The following is a 25083-nucleotide window of genomic DNA, read 5'->3' on the forward strand; positions in this document are numbered from 1 at the left end:
TATAAAAAGGTCCTAAAAGTTGAGGCCGAAACTTACGAACGAGATTTCCTGTTCCCGTGCAGAGTTCTGTAATGATATCTTTAAATAAATAAATATTTTTTTTTAAAAAAAAGTCAATGAACACTAAATTCCCTGACATTTCCCTGACTTTTTTTGACACTTCAAATTCCCTGACTTTTCCCGGTTTTCCAGGTCTGTCGCCACCCTGAATATATCATCATCATAGATATATATATATGACCAATAATATATTCCTCGTCCAACATGTGTATATATACAAATGCAAAATAAGGATGTGCGGTTGGTGTGAATACTTCGTAGGAAGCATTCATAGTTTACATCTTGAAATACTCTAGTAAAGGCTAGATCTATTCTAGAGCTATAGTTTATCGCTAGAAATAGTACTGACATTCCTAACAGTGATCAAAAATTTCATCAGTAGATGTTTAGGGGAACTGGGAGATCTACTAGGGTGTTATTGTTATTTTAAAAGTGTGTGATGTGTTCATATTGGGGTTGCCCTTTCTAATTTATTTTTAACGGCCCTTGTGATAATCTAGTAATTTTAACAATTGCAATTATTATAATGATTGACTTTTTATTTTCACTGCACAGTAAGGCTAATACGGACTGGACCTACAGTTTAAAGTTGGATCTGAATCGCTATGTGCCTCCACCAGGTATCAAACCTGGGAACCCTTCATTACAAGGCAATGGCACCACCACCGTGCCATCGGGGAGGCCCACAATTAATGTAATAAATAAGTATACTGTTATGATGGTCATTATTATAATAATTACATCATTTTATCCCTGGGGGCGAGATTATAATGTTTCATGTTGTGGTGGTATCTATATTTTGTAATATAGATGGAATTAGTAACAGGTTATTATTATTATTAACTTTTGAGAATAAACCTCTTTTTTTATTTATTTTTTGAAGGATCATTAATCCCCACTTTATTTTTAATTTTAGGCTGAGGATATTAACCTGAGTGAGTGCAGGCTGGAGGATATTTTCTTTTCTATACACTGCTTGTTTAATTGTCTTTCGTATATGAAATAATAAAACGAGTGAATTGTTAATATTTTTATATAAAAAAATTATGTAACCTTGAATGTAGAAGAAATATATTGTCATCACTATAGAAAATATCTTAGCAGGTGAAACAGACTGTAAAATAAAGTATATATGTTAAAGTGCCTCAGTACAATACCAGAATACTTTTGAAATCTAACTCTTAAATGGACAAATAGTAGAGGTAAATGTAATGTATAGAAATGAAATTATCTTTTTAACTTTTAATTCTTTTTTTAAAATTGGACATGTATTGAATGTATATTGTTTTAAATCTCTATTATTTAGCTAACTTACTCTGTAAAATAGCTTTATGCATGTATGTTAAATACACCGTGTTGTGTAAATCTGTTCACAACACTTGAATAAATACATTCCAATTCAATAAGATACTGTAATCATTTCCTTTCAATTCTTGAAAAATGTTCAGGTTTAAAGATAAATAGTTATGTTTTATATCATGAATTTCATTCTATTGATCCTATTTATTAATTTACAGCATAAATTACCCTTCAGAGCAAGGTTTCAAACTACCGTGCGTCCATTTCGATCTGCAGCCGAGAGATCGGGAGAAGCGTGGCGGGCGGCGCTGGCGGAGATGCCGACATTTGCGGCCTGTAATGCTCGCTTATTTTTACGGACATAATCAGACATTTATATAAATATTGCAAAACGAGCACTAACCTGGGTTATAATTCATCATCTGTGATTCATCCAAGTTCTGCAATTATATACACAAAAAAATACGCTTTAGAAGTGACGATAAGAGTCACAGATAATAAAACATTTTAATCATAGTTTTGACCAGCAACGTCCTGCTTAAGTTTATATCCTTGAAAGAGTTTTGTGTCGATGGGGATCGTTTGGAGGTTTCGAATGTGCAACACTGTATCAAGATTACGCTGCCGACGAAACCATTAAAAGTCAATGGTTTTCGTGAGCTTCCTCGATGAAATTGGGGCAGCGTTAGAAAGTTATCCAAACAAACCTCTACGCCGTGTTTCACAGGAGATGGGAGTGTCAAAATCATCAGCACATACAGCCACTAAGCTACTAAAATTAAAACATACTCTTATAACACAGGTTAGTGCTCGTTTTGCAATATTTATATAAATGTCTGCATATGTCCATAAAAATAAGCGGGCATTTCAGGCCGCAAATGTCGGCATCTCCGCCAGCGCCGCCCGCCACGCTTCTCCCGATCTCTCGGCTGCAGATCGAAATGGACGCACGGTATATTTTATCTTCATTTTGGAAATAAAAAGAATGCAGGTGTATCACAAGAACTAAGCCATGAAACAAAAGAGGCGGAAATCAGACAATGGGAGGTCTAGGCTATAGGATTGAGTTCATCCAAGTCTTGATTTTTCTGTTGGGCAATGTATGACCTACATGGGATGTTGGCTAACTTTGGAGCAGAATATCATACAGTCTTTGCAGCTGGTAAAAGAGCCTTTTTTCTTATATGTTAAATTTAGTCACCATGTATATTTTCAAAATATAGTGTGTCCCATAAGTCTGGACCCAGAGTTTCTCTCACATATTTGACTACTCCGAGGATAAATGAAGTGGCTTCCAAGGAACTTCCAGTCAATTTGGATTGGTGGGGCCCCATAAAGCCCTAGGGCCCAAGGTCCAAATTCAGATTATCTCCCTTCTCATAAAATGTCACCAAATTTCTGCAACTATGATCCATAAAGTGCTGCAAGAGGGAAGAGTTAGTCTTCATCTGTGTATGCAATACAACAGCAAACACTTTGAACAAACTCTGTAATTCTACATATTTTTCTCCTATGGGTCCAGACTTAAACACTAAATGTGTTTCCAAAATATGGGAAAAAATTGCAATTATCTTCCAATGAACAAATAAATACAAATTTAAAAATAATGAAACCTTACATTTAGGCAATTTTAGCAAATGCTAAATTGTGAAGACCAGTTTTTTTTTTTTTTTTTTTTTTTGCAATGAAAAATGTGCAGACCTAAAATATGAAATGAGTAACGTTCTACAAATTTCAAACTATAGAAAAAGGTGTACTTTGGTTCATACAATAAGACATCACTCTTTTTATGTATCTTGTTTTATTACTTTACATCAACAACAGAACATTTTAAGATCTTGGTCTTTCCTTCTTCTCTTTGTAGAGCGCAAGGAGTGACACATTTGCCACTTTCACCACCTTAAATCTTACACCTGAAGAAAAAAAAGGAGAGAAACTCCATGTACAATTATTGACACATTAATTTTAAGATTCAGAGATTAGATACAATATTATTATGATTGAGTAGTACAACTTATGATCTTGAAAATTAAAAAAAAAATATGGAACCTGCCTCATGATGGATATTCCAAGTTTTATTTGACCCATTATTGTGAAATTCAGTTTGTGCACAGCCGTAATTTGAGTAAATAGCTATATGTATTTTTTAAGACACATTTCAGGTCAAGGTTCAGCTTATTAATGGAAGGGGAGGGGTTACACGTGTTGCTCTTGGATATTACACTGTAAAATATATATTTAAAATTGGCTACAAAAAGGTAGAAAGATCCTTGTGTGCATTTTCAAGGTAGGCTGCTTGAAGCAAGAGAATTTCATCAGGGTTGCTTGTTCACTGACTACAGGTAATGGAAATTCTAAGTACAAACCTAACATTAAAATGAAGGTATACAATTGTTAATTGAAGAGATTCAGTGTGTTTCATTGAGCATTAACCTTTTGGGGGCAAGAGAAAAAATGCATTCCATAAAAAAAAGCAGAGCCCTATTTTGTTACATAACTGTTACATTCACAGAATAAAAAAAAAAAGAAAACCAAGGAAGTTAACAGATACCCTAACCTGTAGATTTTAATAAACCTGAAAATTTGGGAGGGGGTGCAAATGGCTACTCTTGGCCCTACCGAGTTAAACATTTGGTCTCTTACCTTCATTTTGACAGTTTATACTGTAAAACCTGTAAAATATTTACACCAGGCTTTCTACATAATGAAGCTTCTTCACCCACGGAGATATACATTTTTTTAAAAAAATTGGTTGAAAGTTCACGGTACAAATAATATTGCAGAAATTAAATAATAGCACCAGGCATGAGTAACTTTTTTTTTTCAGAATGAAAATTGTGAGAAAAAATAATTATCACATGGTAATAATTCGGAGCTCTGGGCAGTGGAAATGTGTTATTTTAGTGGCATGTGATCTTGTTTTACAACACCAGAAGTCCAAACTTTACACTGCTTAGGTACATATTGTCAGCATCTGCTGACAACGGCTGAATTTCCAGTGTTGCTAATCAAGAGTACAACCCACTACAATATGAGTTTATCACATTTCAGAAATTAAATGACTATTGATACAGTAATTATGTTTACAAATGCCACATATTGGTGGAGATTAGCATAGTGCCAGTATGAAAACTACCAATTATGACCAAAAAAATACCCCTTCTCCCCAAAATTGGCCTTTTGAAACAATCAATGAGTTTTGTCCGCGTTTAATTTCTGGAATTGCCTGTACTGAGTAAACTGACAACCAAAACATATTTTAAAACGCCTCGGTCGTTGGGGCTTCATTTGTAATTTTATGTTGGCAATTTTGGCTAATCTCAAGGATGAGAATGATTGATGATTAGATGAAAATGTTGGATACTTAAAAAGACTTGCAAAGAACATCCACGCCCATACTGGGATTTGATCCTGGAAACTTTGTTGGCGAGATCTGAAGACACATTTAATGTACTTGGCTACCAAGCTGACAAGAGGCCTCATGCAGAAAATTTGGTTTCAAGGACCCTAGCCACACCAAGCATGGTAGTCATTCTGTGGCGTTCAAACTTGAATCAATTATGAATATGTTGGATAGTAATGAGGAACACTCAATAGTGGCAAGGCTACATGTGTTGGGGCAGTGAACTACCCTTGAACATTCATTGAACACTTATGAGTGCTTTTTCTTTTACACTTAGCACAACTTCCACATTAATTTGTCAAGAGCTTAACGAAAATATTAAAAAAAAAGTACTTCAGTGTTTCTGACATACAGCTTCTTGGAAATCCGAGTAACACCTTGGAAACTGTGACGAGAAATGGTGCATCACACACAGAACATTTTGTAATTACTTTTCTTTTTTTATTCTTCTAATTCGTATGATCGATTATATTTTCACTTTTCTGCCACTTTAGGCTAATTGTAAAGATGAGGATAAGTGGCACTCGCAAAGATAACAAGACTAGGCCAGGATTTGACCCCAGTGCCCTTAGGGTTGTGTCCTGTGCTAACCCCTCCACCATGCAGGACAGCTGCAATTCATGAACCAGAGGAACTTAATTTAAAAAATGCAGTTTTTTTTTAACCACTAGAACAGAGGTTCCCGAACTTCTCGTTTCACGGTGCCCTTAGCGTTTCAAGATTTTTCTGCGGCACCCTAGTCAGAATGTAGCCCACCTTACTTAAAAAAAATACACACATATTTCAAATTCAGAAACATTTTACACGTAAAAAGTACTAAAAAATCATATAATTTCAGTGCGAAAAATTAGGGAAAATTTTGCGGTGCCCCTGTAACACAGCCATGGCACCAGGGTGCCACGATGCACACTTTGGGAACCATTGCACCAGCAGATAGGAGCCTCTAGGGCAGGGACTTTTCAACCACTACTTTTCACACTTGGAGCGATGTACAATAAAAAAAATCTGAGCTCAATTACTAATTGTCAGAGAGAGATGAAATTTGTACATTGCACTTCCCTATAACACAAATGCCGATATGCAACATGTTCCTGTGGCTACCACAATACACTGAAGTGAATGAAAAATGTAGTATGTAGCAGCGGTACATTCCTACAACCATGCAAGTTGCATTGAAAATAGGGTGATACTCCTTGGGGGAGGGAATAACAACAAGGGAAGGAGGAATAATAACAATGTGTAAGGAGAGCAATGCTGCCATATTATGGAAAACATTTCCAGAAAATAGTTTCTAGAGTTGCCGCATGGACACTGAATGGAATAAATTTGCAGGGAAGCATGACAAAAGATCCCTACTTGCTCACATGTAATGCCCATTCCCCAATTTTGGAAACACCCCCAATTGTCACAAATTGTGTAAAAGTAAAATATATCATCCGAAAGTAGTGGTTGAAGAGTAAATAGCCCATTTATAAAATCTATAAATTATTCCTTAATATATTGAGGAAAAGAAGTGATTTGAGTTTTCCATTTTCATATATGTACATACGTACATATTTTGTGCAATAAACATAGGTTTTGCTATTAAAATTCATTTTTCTAAATGAACCTCCACTGATCTGGCAGTCCTCTGGTCTGATATCTGCCGGATTACTGTATATGAACAAAAAAGCCAGAACTGCATTGTCATCTGTAATTTTCAAGAAATGTGTTTGCTGCCACGAGGTGCTAAACACAAACCAGGTGACCACTAAAGGTTAACGTACCTATTGACTTTCAAGATTAGTTGGTGTCAGATCGACATATCCATCTCTTCAGTCTCGACAATTGGGGAATAATACATGTATACATCAATCTGACTCGCAATAGGGCTCTTCGAAGTGAGTAGGTACATTAAAAACCAAGCATTACATTTTTTGGAGTTATGTTCCTCATGTTATCACATGGCAAATTTGTAAACCATATGATATGCCACGAAGACAGGTGGTTAAGATTTTGCAGTTAGATGGAGATTCTCCACACTAAACTATACCAAACATCTCTACAGCAGGGTCAGAAGAAGCAAAAAGGATACTGACGAAATCAAATGTGGGGTACCAGAAACAAGAAACCAATGACTCTGTTTAATCTGATACACATAGGATTTTCACACCTGTATAGGCAAGAGGTGGAGTAATATGAATGCCTGGATGGCGTAAATGGTAAATTTAAAAGAACAGTATTACTGTGAAAAAGTAATTCATGGGTGGTTATTTCTTTTAGAAATATGCCAGTCACAAATACGTTTCAGTTTATTGATTTAAATAATGTTAATAATTTTATTATTATTTAAATAAAATAATATTTTTAACATGCTTATGTCTATTATGAAGCGAAATGTAATGTTTTAGGGTGAATAAGAAGGCATCTGATACACCCATGGTTAGTCTATGAAGCGAAAATAGGGAATTTCTTTCTCTGTGGGTGCATCCTTGTTACATATACATGCTGAGGGGCGATGAAGAGCCCACCCCAGAGAAGGGCAGGCTGATGACAGCTGAGAAGAGGGCAATGCTTTCAGATGTCAACTGTGGAATGCACTGTGGCTTCAGCAGGAAGTATGATAGGGTAAAGACCAGTTTAATGTCTCAATATGAAAATACATATGTGTATGTGTGTGTGTGTGTGTGTGTGTGTGTGTGTGTAAAAAAAACATCTGGCATTCAATTTCTAATTGAAGGGTGAGGGGGTAAGGTGAGTCCTCTATTTCTCTCGACTCTCAGATGATAAAAATTTGATTATGAAATTCCAATTGCAATTATACATAATGTAGTTTCCACATAAAAAAAAAATCCTGCGAAATCTAATTTCATTGACTCATAGTCGCACCAATGCCAAAACCGCGAATGTGATCAATCTTATTTTTGAGAGAAAATCATTTTAATGTTCAAGGTTCCGGGAACAAACATGCTTTACTTTCGGATAAATGTTGTCATCAGTAAATATGTACTTACTCATGTCTGTTTATTAGGCCATATAAGTTAGTGCAGGAATCTCTAACGAAAAGTAGTCTGAAACTACACTAGGTGGAAAAAAAAATCACTTTCTGGTTTTGCCATTGGTGCAATGACATCATTGAGTAATGTGCACATTTAACCTTTATTGTCTGGAGCCGCGCATGCCTGTATTCCTTTTGAAGATGGTTCCCTTTCAAGCAGGCACTTTTCAAATTTGTCATGAATAAAAAAAAATTGTCGCTCATGAACTAATTGTCATAGACAGATGAAATTAGTATTCTTTTCTTTCTTAAAGACAGCTTTTAGCGGACGTAAAAATGTATGCATTGTGTCTCCTAATAATTAAGTGTTAAAGGAAGAAGAAAATTGATTTTTTCGCCTTCAAAAACTTGCCACATGCCCCTGTGACCCTCAATAGACCAAAGTAAATGAAAAAAATTTAGTACAATGTATGTTGCCGCAGTAAAATCCTACAACCATGCAAAGTTTCGTTGAAATCATACTGATGCCTCTTGAACAAAAAAATAATAATGACTAAATAAACAATGGCAGCATTGCCAGATTTGGGACAATGTTTGAATTTCGCTTCTAGTGTCAGCCCTATGGATGCTGGATGGACCACATTTGGAGACCACTCTATGAAGATATGTAATGCTCTTGCTGCAACTTTGAAGAAAAAAATGGAAATTACGGCATTCGGAAATTGTGTAATTATGGAAAATTTCAAACTTTGGGCCTATGCCAGTTTCCCCCTGGACCCTTAATTGTCAGATGTTACTTAAAATGTTGCTTTTTGCTCATGCTTACATTTAGAATTTAAATTTTTCGAAAAATGCAGTGGTGGAGAAGTTATAGCCCTTTACTTCTTAATAATAGTAAGAATGGATATATTGTTTAGTAATTCAGTACATAATACCTTTAGAGGTATACTAATGAACAAAAAAGACAGAACTGAAATATAGTGCATAGATTTCAAAGAATGGCACGTTAATTGCTACAGTATGCTGCTGATTGGATGATATATCGACCATCTGTCCTCAAAGGAAATACATATGGGCAGATCCTGAAGTTATAGTTAGGAGGGGCAAATTTCAGTTGGGTAACTCTCCTCACTGATAATCAGTTTTAATCTGCACTTTAACATAAGGATGTGCAAGCATTTCTCGGCAAATTGTAAAAAAAAAGTAAAGTGCTCCCCTGTGCTTTGCACTATCCCCTTGAAGGGAAGGAGAGGGGGATGATATGATCAGCACCAACCCACTTGCTGTCTTCACCCTCCCGCAGTTTCCTCTAGGTACTTGTGCATAACTATTTTTATTAACTTTTCTCTTGCATCCTGTTTTCCTAAGGACTGAATTTTTTTTGTATGCTAAGTGATTTCCAGGACTGAATTTTTGTGTATGTTGGTATAAAAGGTATAAGCAGCTTGTTTGGCGTTGTGTTTCAATTCTTGCAGCTCTCACTGCATAAAAAGAAGAGAATGATGGACATTTTGCTTGGTAATACTTATGAATCCTACTGTACTGCTTCATATAAACAATATATGGTTCTGTTAGCAGGAACCAACTACGTTCCACATATTGAAGTTATTTTTGTTTGCTGTTGATAATAAATTATGTCGCTTTTATAATTCCTCCCACTGTCACAGTAACTGAACAATCAGATACCAGGAGTAAGATGAATAAACAAAAACCCATTCTCTACAGTGGTTTGGATCCAAAATTTAAACTATATGTCCAGTTCCGATTAACCTATCATGGGCAGGAAGGTTTTTAATTTTTTAAATAAAAATTTATAAAATATTGTTGAGCATGTTATACTTGGTGATAAAATATAGAACAGTTGAGTCTTGAATAATATTAGGCATAATAATATATCTAAAACCCTAACAGTTGGGAGGGACAATGGGCAATCACCCTTCACGTGGATCCGCACCTGGGAGCGTGTGTGTGTGTGCATTCTATATGCATGTAACTCCTTAAATATGCTAGGACTTATAAGGTCCGACAAGGGGCTCTGCTTAGTAATGCATGGTTAGTAGATCAAGTCTCATTGCTGCTGCTATAATTTTTTATATCCCATTGGAGACATAACATGAGCAGACTGCATCAAAGGCAAGAGCTTCGTGCTCTTTTTTACTGTACCAACATTTTTCCCATATATGTGTGTATATATACTATTAATTGTTCATATTAACATATGACCATGTACATGCATATCACATTACAGTAGAGCGTCGATTATCCGAAGTAATTGGGGGACATGGGTGTTCGGAAAACTGGTTTGTTCGGATAATCGAACTGTACATGTTTATTTGCCAAAAAGAAGTACTGTACAGTAAATTTATTCATAAAAACAGGCATCTCTTTAAGTATTACAAAGTAACGTACAAAGGCAACTTTAGTAGGAATATATAGTATGTGGTACAGTTTATTAAACAAAAATATGTACATATTACATACGCATTTTGCATGAACAATACATACACCGACAGAAGTGTGCTGATTGTTGAAACACAGCGACTGGCAGCTTGGACGGTCAGCAGCGCCTTATGAAGGCCCCATTAGAAGCAATGTTCCGCCTGAAGGCCCCATTAGAAGCAATGTTCCGCCAGCGGTGGCTCAGTGCGGCGACTACTGTGGGAAACTTGGTTTGGGAGTGAGGGGGATGATGGATGGTAGGGTGGGAGAGTAACAGGTGCGAGCGAGTACACAGTTCGGTTAAGCGGTCGTTCGGTTGACCGACGTTCGGATAATCGACGCTCTACTGTATTTTCGAAATACTCTTATGAAGAATGCTGCATCAATACTGTACGTCACCATGGTAGATAGGCTGACTTTGACATTTAGCTTCTACAGAACATGAAGGTTTCAATACGAAAAATGAAGTCTCAAGAGTTTGATTCAATAGAAAACATCAAATGTTAGATATATTCCTGTGTATAGAGGTTCACGACATCAAATGCCTAGAGCGGAACTTATCAATCAACAATGTTTTGAAACCTGCCAATCCATAACACTAATTCTAGAGAGTACAAAGAACATTAAGTCCAAAAATTGAAAATAATTTACATTGAATACATTTAATCAGCAATAAAAATTATAAAAAAGAAATACAATAGAGTGAATAGAAACTGAATGACCAAGGAAAATTTGATCTAATAAAAAAAACTAAAATATATTTCAAAATGTGACCACTCGCAGATAATAAACTGCTTGGTTGCCACTAATATGTATATTGTTCACTTAATGTTCCCTTCTTCCCTGTTATTTTTGAGTTCTGTGTTGCTGAAATTTCAATATACTGAAAGAACTTTGACATGTTTATATGAAATCCACGATTTTGGGGATAGCAGAAATCCCTACAAGTTTTTTTTCAATGAATGGAAAAGCTCTCAACTGTCAACATTAGTTTCTTTTTCTCCTTTAGATTTTGTCAAAATACAGTTTGATTATTTTTAAAAAGAAGGGGTGGGTATCTTCAGAATCTTAGTAGTTGGGTATGTATGTATCTCACCAGGTCATCAAGACATGTATGACACGTCACCGCATGGAAGGACTGTTCATATGGTAATGGAACCGCATCTTCACTTTTTAAAAATACGACCTATTCACACACATAAATCTGCAAGACGATATCTTAATGAGTGTATCGCACAAGCCTCAAACAACTTTCTGCCCTTTGCCTGCCCGACATAAGCACGAAATGCCTTCGTTGTTACGTTAGGCTTAGGTGTCTCAGCATAATACACTGCAATTTTTCAGGACTTGCCCAAAAATCTATTATTTATGCAAAGAGAACTAAACCTAACAATGAAAACATTTTGGCTGACCTCAGACAGGCGAATGGCAGAAAAGTTGTTTCAGGGTTGTGTAATAAGTGAGACCCAATCCCGATTAACTCCCTACAAGCAGGACGCCACTTACCTGGGATATCACCGACGGCATGACCCTTCCGTCCAAATCCTGACACCAACACTTCGTCGTTCTCCTCAATGAAGTTGAGGCAACCATCCCGGGGGACGAATGCAGTGATCTTCTTGCCATTCTTGATTAGCTGCACCCTCACACACTTCCTGATGGCAGAGTTGGGCTGCTTGGCTTCAACACCACTGCAATAAAAAATTTAAGTCTGTGTAAGTGAAGCATTTCATGTGGATATCACAGCATCAGAATTTGACAATGGCTTGCTAAAGCCAAACTTTTAATACACACACTGCGACTAAAGCTGAAACCTAATGTTGTAAAATAACTAGTTTCATCAAGACAAGAAGGTTTGTTACTTTAAATTTCATACCTCAATAAAATCTTTACATGTATATCTTACATGTTGGCTGTAGTGTCTCACGTTGGGAAATACTACAGCAACACTTATCAATTCTAACTTACTGAACACTAAAGAAACCTAATTATATATCCAACTAAACCCAGAAGGTCTTGCATAACCTACTCACATACGTTGTCTGTTAGGAAACTAATGAGACTGGCAACACTGTGCACGAACCAGCAATGCAGCAGGTAGGGGAACGCTTGCCATTGACTCAGTACAAGTTTCAAATCCCTACAGTTGCTACACGATTGTTGAGAGCATCTTTGACGTGAAGTTGTGCCATCAAATTTTGTGTTAAGCTTGGCATATCTGTTACTGTGACTTATGAAAAGTTAGAAAGGGCTTATGGAGAACATGCACTGTGTAGGGCACAAGTGTCCAGATGGCACAAGTCCTTTTTAGAAGGCCGAGAACAAGTGGAAGACGAGCCTTGTGCGGGAAGACCTTCAACCTCAAAAACGGATGACAATGTGGAAAGAGTGAAGTCTCTTGCGAGGTCAGATCGTCGATTCACGGTGAGAATGATCAGTAGTGAGTTAAATTTGAACGTATGTACCGAATGAAGTCCTTGCAAGACCCAGGAAAAGGGTTGCACGTGTGCGACCAGACATTGCACACACTTGGTTGCTGCACCACGGCAGTCTCCATCAATGAATTTTTGGGAAAAAAAAAAGCATTCCTGTGGTTCCTAGCCTCCTTATTCGCCGGATCTCAGTCCCTGTGACGGTTTTTATTCCCCTTGCTCAAAAACCACTTGAAAGGACGCCATATTGATACTTTGGATAATATCCAGAAGAGCGTAACCGACGAGCTAAAAGGTATTCCAGCAGAAGCCTTCCAGCACTGCAACGTAACAATGGAAAGAACGCCTCCATCGCTGTGTAGCTGCCCAAGGGAACTATTTTGAAGGGGATAACCTTGATTTCTAAAAATAATAAAATTCACAGTTTACAGAAAATCAGTCTCATTACTTTCCTAACAGACCACGTAACCATATAGATCGATTAATTGATTGTTTATTTTACTTCGCCACTTTTGGCTAATTGCAAAGATATAATGAACTTTATGAATAGACACAAACATGCATGTCCAGGGCAGGATTCGAAACCCGGGCCCCCTGGCTTCGTAGTGCAATGTGCTAATCACTCTGCAATGGGGCAGGCACACAAGCATATAGAAATGGAATTATGACCAGTAATAGTTTTTCAAATGGACAATGAAAAATGAGATGGAAGTATGTCAGTAAAAAATCAACGCACTGGATAGTTGTCCAATAAAAATACAGAACCATAGCCCCTTTTCTATTACCAGAAATTTGCTGCGCAACATGACCCGTGGCATGCGACACTTCATGTACCAAGCATTTGTTGAAATGGAACCTCTCTGCAACATGCTGTGGTGCAAGTGCTGGGGACAAAATTGCTCCAAACGATTTTGACGCACAACATGCACTGCGGACAATGGAAACAGCCTGCAGCAAATTCCTGTGGCACGGGCATGCACACTAGAGTAGACACAGACAACGAGACTACAACCACATGCTCGCTGTTCGGACTGAAGCAGCGTCACGATACAACGTTCTGTTATTTGAGTGTATTTGTATGAGAGAGTTTCTTTTGTGGACAATATGGAGTGGTCGAAGGATAAAGTAGTAAAACTTACAGAGCAATATGAACAGGAGTCAATGTCGTGGAATGTCACCAGTTCGAACCATAAAAACTCAAACTGTAGGGGCGATGCCTTGCAACGAATTGCCGACATAGAAAAGAAACACTGAATCGAAGCTAGGCTTGACACACACAAATATGTTTAGTTATCAATAGGGCTCAGAAGTTTATGACCTATAGAATTACCTGAAAATTATTTTAAAAATAAGGCTTGATTTTTCCCCATAAATTTGAAGAGTATTTGAACAATTCAATAAAACCCATCGTTTGGTGGTTTAAACCAGCCATGTCAATCACGTGGTCCGCAGAATCTGTCAATGCAGCCTGCCTTGGCCCTATGTACAATTCATGCATGCAGGACTATCTATACATATGGAGGCGTCCCACTTTTCTTGCGTGTGGTTAGTTGAATGATAGGTTAGTTGGAAGTACAAAAATATCTTACTGCCTAGGGAGGGGAGCGTGAATTCTTTGTTGTCAACGAGTCTTTTTTCATGATTGTGAAAGGTTTGCCTTGAAGGAAAATCAGTTTCTGGAAAAGTTTCAGACAACCATGTCGCTGCCTAAGTTCTGTGGGAGTAAGAAATTAACTACATAAGAGGAATGTACATTTTTTTCAAGTGAAATGGTAGATTTCTTATTTTTGTTGTGAAGTGAATAGCGAAGAGAGTGGAAATTTTGCACCCTTATAAAGTGAATTCGTGACATTTCATTGTCACTAAACACAGCTGCCCACATCAGAGGCTGAGGGGCTAGCACAGCTTGGGTTGGGGTTCAAGATGTGCGGCCCGGAGAGTTCCGACATTATGGTTATGCAGCCCCCACTTACGAACTGAGTTTGACATAGCTGGTTTAAACTACTAAAGCAAAGTTAGGGAAAAGCAATGAAGTGCTAATGTAGTTCTCTTTATTTTTACTTCAAGGTTAAATAAAATCCACTGCACAGTTGCGTTTCGTGTACATCAAATTACCCATATTTTTTTTTTCATATATTGTGACAATTTTGTAAATTGTAATAGCAAGGGACCGTCAAAGTAGGATTTACACGAAGTATTGTAAGTTTGCTGGAGGTAAAATAAATTTACCACAATGGATTATTGCCAAACATTTCAGATAAAAATAACATTGTGCTTTTCTATTGACTGTGTTCTCAATTAACGGAGAACTTGCTAAAAGGACCATGTCAGGAAATTTACAATTAGTCTTACTAACCACTGTACCCAGCCTTTTTAAAATCTTGAGGAAAAAATACATCCAATTTTTCCACTTACACTTTTTCTAATACAATCCCCTTAGCATGGGATGCTCCTGAGAAGGGATTGGCCTTCCATCTGGTACCCAAATGGGCTTTCTTGTAGTCCTTATCGGACCATCGCTGCTTCCTCCTGTGAATAACGTGCTTGCGAGCAGTTCTCAGACCACGAGGTTTACCTAGTGAAAAAGAAAATTGCAAATTAGAATAAAACAACATGAATTACTAGTCTACAACAATACATTCCCAGTTAGAAAAGGACAGAAATTGCAGGTTTGCACAGGCCTAGATTTCTACATATACATCTACACGTTTCTAAAAATCTTACAGCATTTTTTATGGCAGACAATATTTTACATGGAAGCATCCTGGTCAGCTTTTGTGACTGCAATGTGAAGCATGCAGAGAACGTTCGATAATATATACAGCACAAAAGGCATACAAGATGAGCCAGTGCCTGGTGTTTACAATCGAAATTAATTTATCCTTCCATGCATGTACGTTATGTGATATGAAGTTTGTATTTAAGCAGAGTTGTAAGTGGTCGGAAAAAAAAATGTTTCTTTTTATCACAAAAGTGTCTCAAATCAATGAGAATACAGGAGTTGGCAGTATCTTTCCTGTTCCATGGTTTTCATTTATCCCCCTATTGTAAAATAGACTCATTTCTAAATATAAAATACAATTTACAATATGAAATTTGTAGCTAGACATAAACAGTGTTTTCAAGAAAGCTGGATTGATTGAAAGGGCGGTTCTTTCTGAGTGTGATCTTCATAGTATAAACATATTTACATAAGTAGTTTTGTATGTGTTTTTAATGGAATCTTTTTACATTAAATTTTGTGTTCAGTAAAATATATTTGTATTCTGGCTTTTCAGTACATTATGTATAATTTGGTTAAATGGCCGCTAAATCTGAGCACGGAGCAACTAATGATGTATTTTGGCTGTTTGTTGCAGTGGTTCTCAACCTTTGTGAGACCACAGACCAATAAATTTATTTCTTACAAGTCCTACAGTTTGAAATGAGATCTGGAGCATTCTGCCTCCACTGAGATAGAACCTCAGAAATCTTCTTATTACAAGGTGCATTACTTTATGCCACTCCAGATGACCATTCATGATTATGAAATGAACCTTCCATCAAAACATCAGCATTTTTTTCCGACAGTACTCGCAATTTGTTTTCTGTAATTTACAGGCTAAATTAAATCTTAATATCTGATGAAGTAACTAACAATCTTGTTAAGTATAGAGAACATTCAGACCGAAGCAACACATTACACAGCAGGGGTGTAACATTGAAGTGGCAAGCGACATGGGCCCCTTCAGTCTATAAGCAAGTATTCACCACAAATGCACAGACACAAGCGACACAGTATCCTTCAGTATAAAGCAAAGCATTCACCGTGCATGGAAGAACAAGAGAGTGAAGTGGCACGATGCACACCAGTGGGAAAACAGTATAGTCCGAGCAACATGCAAGTGACATGTTTAGCTAGTTGTCACACTTTGGTTCAAAGTTGAATGGATTACTGAGGGTCTGCCTCCAAGAGACACGTGTCTCACTTGTTGCTTCGGTCTGGAAGTTCCCTGCGAAAACTGTACAGACCAAGTGACAAGCGACACTTGCAGCTTATGTTGCTTCGGTTCGAAAGATAGCATTTCCAAGAGCCACGTGTCGCTTCAGTCTGAAAGCTCCATTAATCAGGATATATATATATATATATATATATATGCACACATTCACGTAATATGTATACTTCTTTTGATATTAACATTTCTTTCATATTTTATGACATTTAAATTGAGACACAAACATGTAAAAGTTTGTTTTAAGTCCATTTCATAGTCAGATGTGCTCATCAGGACTACATGTTCAGTTTTAACCATAGCTTACCCATGCCGTACGAGAAACTGACATATCAGGGGCGGCTCACAGGCAGACATTTTTTTTATTATTAAAAATTCAAGAAATCATTTTATTATTGAATCACTGCTTCCTTTGCTGATTAGATAAGCAGCTATTCATTAATTATAATAATTACAAAAATTACTATCATTAATAAAAAATAACCAATTAGCATGTGTCTCACATAGGCTATATTTTACCACTCACTACAACTCACAAAATCCATAATAATTTTTATTAATGCTTTTTAGTTTGCAGAAGTGTATTTGTTTATTAAATATAATAATTACAATAATAACTAATATTTCAACAAAATTATACACTGTCACTGGCATGAGTTTCTCGAATGAGACACATTCAAAGATGGCACCCGATATGCCCACCAAGTGCATTTTGCCTCCTAATTACATTACATTTATGTATTTATGAACAAAAGTAATACAGAAATATTGGGAACATCAAAGGAAACCATGTAATTTATTATTTTCAAACAGTTGAAAAATCTAAAAAAAATAGAGGTGGTGGGCTTGAAAAATGCTGGCCCCCCCAACTCCCCGGTTAGCTAGGGTTAAAATTGTATCTCAACCACTGTGCAATATCTGTCCAATGCGAGTGGCCAATATCTGCCTTTTGGTTGCTACATGATGTAATTTGTTTTAGCTAGTTATAAAATAGGTCACTACAAACTCATAACAGTAACTTCAAGTGAAATAGGTTATCTGCAATTGGTAAAAAGCCAAAATTTTAGTTTTCCCCCCCAATAAAGCCAGCTTTTTATAGGGAAAAAACTGTACATTCGAAAAAGCCGGTTCTTTCGCAACTCTATATTTGAGCAGCACCATTGATTTGTACCCAACACCTTTTTATAGGAAATGTTATACCTCTTGCTTGAATAGTTATAAGACTTTTGAAAATAGGAGGCGATACATTGTTCACATCTCACTTGGCTGCCATTATATCTGCGCTTGAGACCTAGCGCTCGCTCATGATTGGTTATGCTACGAAAATAGGACCAATTCTATCCATGAGAAATGCCAAGAAATATGACATGGTATCTGAAATGCCATATGTTTCACTTTACATAGTAGCATTTTGGTCATGATATAAATGTTAAGGAAAATGCTTTCATGCAGTCTAGCTAATGCAGTGCATCAATATATCGTATCCCAGATACTGATATTTCTGTCGGCTCAAGTTCCTTTTGTTTTATTGCAAAATCATCATGCTATGAATGCAATTTTAGGCAAAATATTTAGTATCGCCCGAACGGATTTCTTCATTTTTACAGAAGAAACTACTTACTTTAATCAATTTCTCTGACATTGTGGAAGTTCGTGAAGGTGTTTTCTTTGATCGTTTAAACCAGGGCATGAAATTTCAAGTTTGAAGTCAGTCGCCAGTCTAAAATCTTTGGTCGCCACTATTTTATATTGATAAATAATACAAATATGAGCAATTATAAAAAAGAACATACCTTAGGAATTAATGTTTGTGTAGCGCTGTCGTTCTGCACTGAAGTACCACTTATCAATCGCAGCTGCTGGGTCAAACTCTGACAAGGGGGGTCCATTTACAGAAACTCTGAGCAAATCATCTAGTGTCTCAGTCTTCAGAGAGTTCCTGTAAGTAGTCTTGAGTCCGTTGTGACAGCTGAAACCTCTCTCACATGAAGCTGTGCTCACTGGTAGAACAGCACAAAATGTTAAAATCTGGAGCAAATTGGGACATCTTGCTGAACACTCCTCACTGTGAATCTTCTCCAGCGTCTGATTCAAAGTCAGAGAAGGAAACAAAAGTTTGTATTCTGCCCACTCTGCTAACAGAACATCCATTTTCTCATTATAAAGGCTCGGGTTCAAGTACATGTAGAGCTTCTTTATTTCTTCTATCCCAAACTGAAGAATATTTTCTTTGGGAGGCCAACCCAAGGTGTCGAAAACATGCAGAGATGCAATCACATCTGTTGATATAGATTGCAATCTTTCTGTGATGTACACCTTGGCATTGTTAATTAAGTTTCCTCTAAAAGTCTGAAACTCTTGCTCTCCATTTTGAATGTTTGTGAGCTGCACATCCCTGATCTTCCCTGAAATGGATACATGGTCCAAGAAATCTTGTTCGCTTGGTCCAACATTAGATTCCAGGTCAGCCAAAACTGAAATGCAGTGTTCAATTCTTATTTTCAGAGATGAAATCAAAAGATTCTTATTTTGTAGTGCCACGCTTAAAGGGTTCAATTTCCTATAGAAATCCAAAAGGAAGTACAGAAGCTTAACAAATTTGAATTGCTTCAAACTTTTCAGCAAACCCTTAGCTTTAGCGCCATCATTGTCTTTTCCATGGGCCACCTGTTCAAGATGGGTCACAACAGCTTTCCATGATTGCAAGAGAGCTCTTACAGCACTTTCTTTGCTGGCTAACCACCTAATAGTGTGGATATCACTCAGTTTTAGAATTTCGTCTCCAATAACTTCTGCCGTTTCTCTCAAGAGGTGAAGTCTTTTAGCAGAGCCATGATAAAACTGAAAAATATTCCTAATCACGGAATCAAATGTTCTAAGATATTCAACTTCACCACACGCATCCATCACAGCTAACTGCAAACGGTGTGCAAGGCAGTGAATATTTACCATTTTATTACAAATAGATTTCATTTGCACAGCCAATCCTGATTTGTGCCCGACCATATTTGCTGCACCATCAGTACCCAAGCCTACAATGTAACACTTGTTTCTGTATTTATTTGGACCTATTGCCTTATCTAAATAATCAGTTACGGCAGTGAAGTAACCAGCAGAAGTAGAGTTCGGGAGCTCTATTACTCCTAAAATGTCCTCTTTGATGTGACCATCATTTGCATCCACGTATCGAACATACACATTTGCATGCTCGACTGATGATCTATCTGTGGATCCATCAATCAGAAGGCTGATGTATGTACTTTTCTTTATTTTGTCCACTAGATCTAACTTCAAAGTTTCAGCTATGAAATGAATAAATTATCTGCATTGCTTTTCATTGCCATACTTAGGTACAACACTCACACTTAATTTTCCTGCCAAACACAGCAGATCTACAAAGTCTTTAAATGGTTTCTCATGTTTAGCTACATAGTATGCTACATTAAATAAATTTGTGAGATGAGAAAACATCTGGTGATCCATTTTTTTAATGCATTTTGCCATCTGTGTTTCTGTCGGGCATTCTTTTGCCTTTGCACTGGCAACATTTTCACTATGGACTTTACTCTGACTATGCTTTAAAAAGGACTCTTAAAAGGTACAGAAAACCCATTGACCCATTTTTTATCAACGTTACTGGTAGGCAGGCACCTGTTTACAATATTTGCAAGATGCGACATTTGTTGCTTCGTCATACAACAACCACTCAAAATGGTTTAACCACTCTTTATTAAATTTCCTTTTAACTGGAAATGACACTGAATCACTATCACATTTCCTTTTACCACTTTTAGAACAGCTGGGAGATGAGGTAAGCTGAACACTGCTACCATCTGATTTTGATACATCACCCGTAACGAAAAAGGATCGTATGTTTGTTTGCTTCTTCTCCATAGCAGTAATTGAACTAAATAAAACTAATTGTCTGGAACCAGTTCACTCACAGGCAACTTCCACCGAACCAAAAAGAACGAGGTAAACAGAACGAACGTAACGCTCACGAGTGCATTTATAGCATTCTTTTTTTCAACGAAACGAAGACTGGACACTAAGCGCGCGAGAGCAGTTCACAACTGTGAAAACTGAGTTTTTCCGCGCACAAGCAAGGAGCCACGGTCTGCTCCACTCTACCCCTCAAGTCCGCACGGTACAAGATGCATATTCTGTTCGCCACATCTCACTCACCCCTCTTGCTGCCAAAATCTCAACGCGTATCTCCGTTGACAGTCGAAACGTTGCCACATCTTTTCGCGCTTCTCGGGTGTCAGCAGCCAGCCCTCTCTGGCCATGGTCACTGCATCGCCCAGCGACATGTTAGGGGAGGGATGAAGACAGGCCCGTAGCGAGGAGTAGGTGAGGAGGCTGGCAAAAGAAAAAGGGTGCCGCCATAGAATGTTTTTTTTTTTTTTTTTATGGCAGCAAAAGCAAAGTCAGGTTATGCGACGGAGATATTTACAATTAGTAGATGTATATTCTAGTTACATACTGTTAAAATGTTGTTTCCCAAATTAGCAGTAATGTAGGTATTGTTATTTCAATTTCTATTTTATGATTTGTAAAGAATTACGACTGAAGCTCTGCTGGCTCCTTGAGAAAAATCCTGCGAGCGCCCTTGGACCCATGCTCGTCCCAGATAAATTAAACATCAATGTATAAAGTATGTATTTCACACATAATCTTATTCTAATCACAGACCTTTGCATTTTAGAGCAGTTCAGGCTGGCACTGGAACAAGATAACTTTAAATTGGCGCAGTCATTTTTTTAAGGGAATAGTTATGTTTTTGTTTTTAAAAATGTGCCCTGCCCTGCGGAATAATTTACTTAACATCGTTTTGGAAAAAAATAGAAAAAAAAGCACCTGCGCGAAAATCCGTGATAATAAATAATTAAAGATTGTCGCTACGCTACATTCTCTCTCACTTAGCTTTATACGCGTAATAAACACAAGTACGTTAAAATAACAATATTTTTTGATAAAATCGATGTAATCAAACATATTTGTGGCTGACACATTTTAAAAAAGTAACATCCGTGAATTACTTTTTCAGTGTATAATAATAATATATTTAATAATTGTATTTCTGTTCAGTAGACTTTTCACAGTATTTGTTCTTCCGCGACGTAAATAAACGTTTCTGTTATTTTTATTCAACCGCGAAGATGTGGATGTGCGGTGATGGTATGAAAGTTAGGAAGGGACACCCAGGATGGTATCTGAACCCAGAAACTCTGGCGTCGTAGGACACTGTACTAAAGACTTCGCCAAGAAGGTCGGTGGAAGGTAGCATTTTGAGCAAAGCAGAAATTAAGTTATATATATATATATCATATAAGATATGATGGTGGCACAGAGGCACATAGTGCTTCGGATCCCACTTTAAACTGTAGGTCCAGTCCCGATTAACCTACTGTGCACTTAAAACGCCAAATCAATATCAATCAATTTAATATATGAACCAGCGTGTAGGACATCTCCACTGCATATCGAATTAGGGATCCAGTTTACAAGGGGATTATATTCTGTACTCTTCACAGTTAAAAGTGTTAACCCACTGAGAAACCAGCCGGCAACGTGGCGGATTGGTTGGCATATCGCGCCATGCCATGGGCATGGATGTTCGTGAGTGTCCATTCAATTCCATCATATCACCACTCATCCCCATCTTCGCAAATTAGCCAAAAGTGGCACAAAAAAAGCGAAGTAAAATAAAGCAAATCAATCAGTCAAACCACTGAGAAACCTAAGTTTTATATTTTGGAATCTCTCTAATTGAACTGGGCCTCCTCCAGGACGTAGTGATAACGTCACTCTGAAATCAAGGGGAGCAGAATTCCTTACCCGGTGGGGGTACAATGTAGTTCGAATCCCACTTTGAGCTGTAGGTTCAACCCCGATTAGCCTTTTTGGGCATAAAGTGAACTTTATAAAAACAATCTTTCATTGAACTTTATATTGGTCTACATTTTTTACATGTAAGTTTGAATATGCATAATAATAATGACTATAATTAATAGACGTAATGAAAGCCGAAATGAACATTTTGCTACGCTTGGAAAAAAAAAAACAGAAAGAAAAAAGCAGTGGAACGAACCAGGGAAGAACGCCCGGCTCCCTGCTCTGTTTAAGGGGGGGGGGAGTGAGTGGTCGGACGCTTGGCAACTCTTAACTAGCCTTCCTTTGTCGGTGCGTTCTGCACCCCAAGATTTACAGTTGTGGTTTTGCCTCCGATGGAGGACACTGAGGTCCGATTAGATGGTGTCGGCGTTGAGTCGACACAGGATTTTCAATCGGCTCGCTTTCCAAAACCATGTACGAAAGTTGGATTGAGATGTTCGGGCATGTTTGACACATATTTGAAATAACAAAATTTTAGTCGCCAGCCCCAAACTTTTGGTCGCCAATGGCGACCTGGCGACTGGAAATTTCGCGCCCTGGTTTAAACTATCTGACCCGAAATTCTTTCCCGAGAAATATTTTCAACATGTAGAGATGATTGCTGCCATTTCCTTGCTATTTGCCTGTGTTCGATGACGTAACCCCATGTCAGTGTTTCCTAACACGCTTTTTGCTTCCTGAAATCGAAAACCATCTGTTCGACACGTAGTAGCTGTTTATGTCATAAATACTTTTAAATCTTCTTTTAACTGTGTTTGCCTAACCTAACCTTATCGTGCATGGTTCATGGATGTAATCATGGAAACACGTAAAAAAAATCGTAATAGTATGTACTTTTCGATCATTAAGGTTTCAAATACTGCTTGCGCACTGCAAATCAAAAAAACACAAGCACCACGTGCGATGATCCATGACGAGTGCACGCCATATTTTCTGTTACACAAGCGAAACAAGGAAGACAAACAATGACTCGCAATATGAAAAGTTGACACTATTTTATGACACTATTTTATGGACAAAAGCATAACTTCACCTTAAAGAATCTTCCGCAATGCAGAATAGGTAAGTATCAATGCTAAAATTAACAAAATAAATGAGTGAGAGGTGTTCGGGCAATACTACATAATTAATCAATTTCAACATGGTTTGATTTCAATTTACTTCTGTTACAGTGGCGTGAGATTTTTAAAAGTGTTACCGGTTATCAGTAGGACATTTAAGGAAGAAGCCGTAAGACTTGGACGCCTCCCCACCTCATGCCCCCCCCCCAATGTATTCCAAGTAGTTCATATATTATTATTCTGGTACGACTGCAATTCAATACTATATTTTGGTAAAGTTATTAATCAGGAAAAAAAGTTGGCACAAGCACTGCAGTGAAATCGCAAACATTGGTTGTTGACACAATAAACATTAGCCTAATAAAGAAATAAATACTTAATTTAATACTTACAGAAACATCGAAGTAATTAACACCACTTGTTAATTAATTGACAATGCCCGAAAACGACGAAAGACACCACTCACAAAACTCGCACTGCACAGTCCCCAGTCACTCCCGCCAACCGTTGTTTACTTTTGTATCATGTGAAGCACCCTCCTTGCCCCCTCCCCTCTCAGCATTGGCACTTCCCCAATAGACAATATTTCCTTTGGAACCGTACACTGCAAGAAATCCAGTTCGACTACTGTTGCCATCTTAGTTCTTTTGAAACCAGATTTGCCCAAATCGCGAAACTTTTCGTTTCAAATAAAACATATGTAGAGCAGAACTAGTCTTCATCTGCTTCCTAACTCCTCCCACATCCATGTTTCGCTAAATCCACAGAAATCTCATTTCTCACACCACTACTAACAACAACAAACATTGCAATAACCATTTCTTGCTGAGGATTCGAACCTGCGACACCTGACACTTCAGAGCATGCTAAGATAACAATTGGGAAATTATGCTTCTAAGTAATGTTTTCACCCAAAAACAGTGCTGCTATCTCACAAACATTGCTTCAATCCGAAATTATCGCATTCCTGCGACAACGTATGTCAATCTCAATAGGCCTTTCAACAATTATCACAAATTCCTGTAACTGAAATAATATTATATGTGCAGGGCTCGAAAAATCCCGGTCGCCAGGGCGACTAAAAATTTCAGCCTGGCGACTGTGATCTTATGCAGTAATATGTACAAAATTTTGATGATTTTAAGTTCAAATTGCAGTACAGCGTAAGTTAGCAAATGATTTTCTTTTAAAAAATCAACACTGTGAACATTTCAGAGTGTGAGTAATAATTTCTTACTCTTTGTCCCCCAACACCCCATTTCCTGTTTTCTCGATGATTTAGCAATGTTTTGAATACCGTGATGCTCAGCTTCTTATACGGAGTGTTTCAAAAGTTGCATAATCCAAACTTTGAAAATGTATATCATGAAAACAGTAGCAGATATTTACACCAGGTTGTCTGCATTATAAAATCTCATCCATTGAGATATTTTTCAATGCTTAAAATTATCAGTTTTCTCCATACAGAAAATTTAGATAAATCAATAACTGGCAGAAGGCAGCATTAAAATTTTTTCAAGAA

General features: G+C 37.4%; 1 protein-coding gene across 1 annotated transcript in view; it reads right to left on the bottom strand.

Annotated features, from left to right (window-relative positions):
- Positions 1–3143: 3143 nt before the first annotated feature.
- The window catches only part of RpS23 (ribosomal protein S23), a 30257-nt gene continuing 8317 nt past the window's right edge, over positions 3144–25083 (bottom strand). The window contains exons 2-4 of the mRNA XM_083137353.1: positions 15026–15185; positions 11685–11869; positions 3144–3272 (exon numbers count right to left, since the gene is read on the bottom strand). Coding sequence (XP_082993479.1) covers positions 3190–3272; positions 11685–11869; positions 15026–15185 — 428 coding nt within the window. The 3' untranslated portion in view covers positions 3144–3189. The remainder of the gene's footprint in view (positions 3273–11684; positions 11870–15025; positions 15186–25083) is intronic.

This window comes from Lepisma saccharinum, chromosome 16, assembly GCF_977018435.1.
Source record: "Lepisma saccharinum chromosome 16, izLepSacc3.1, whole genome shotgun sequence".
NCBI classification, from domain to species: Eukaryota; Metazoa; Arthropoda; class Insecta; order Zygentoma; family Lepismatidae; genus Lepisma; species Lepisma saccharinum.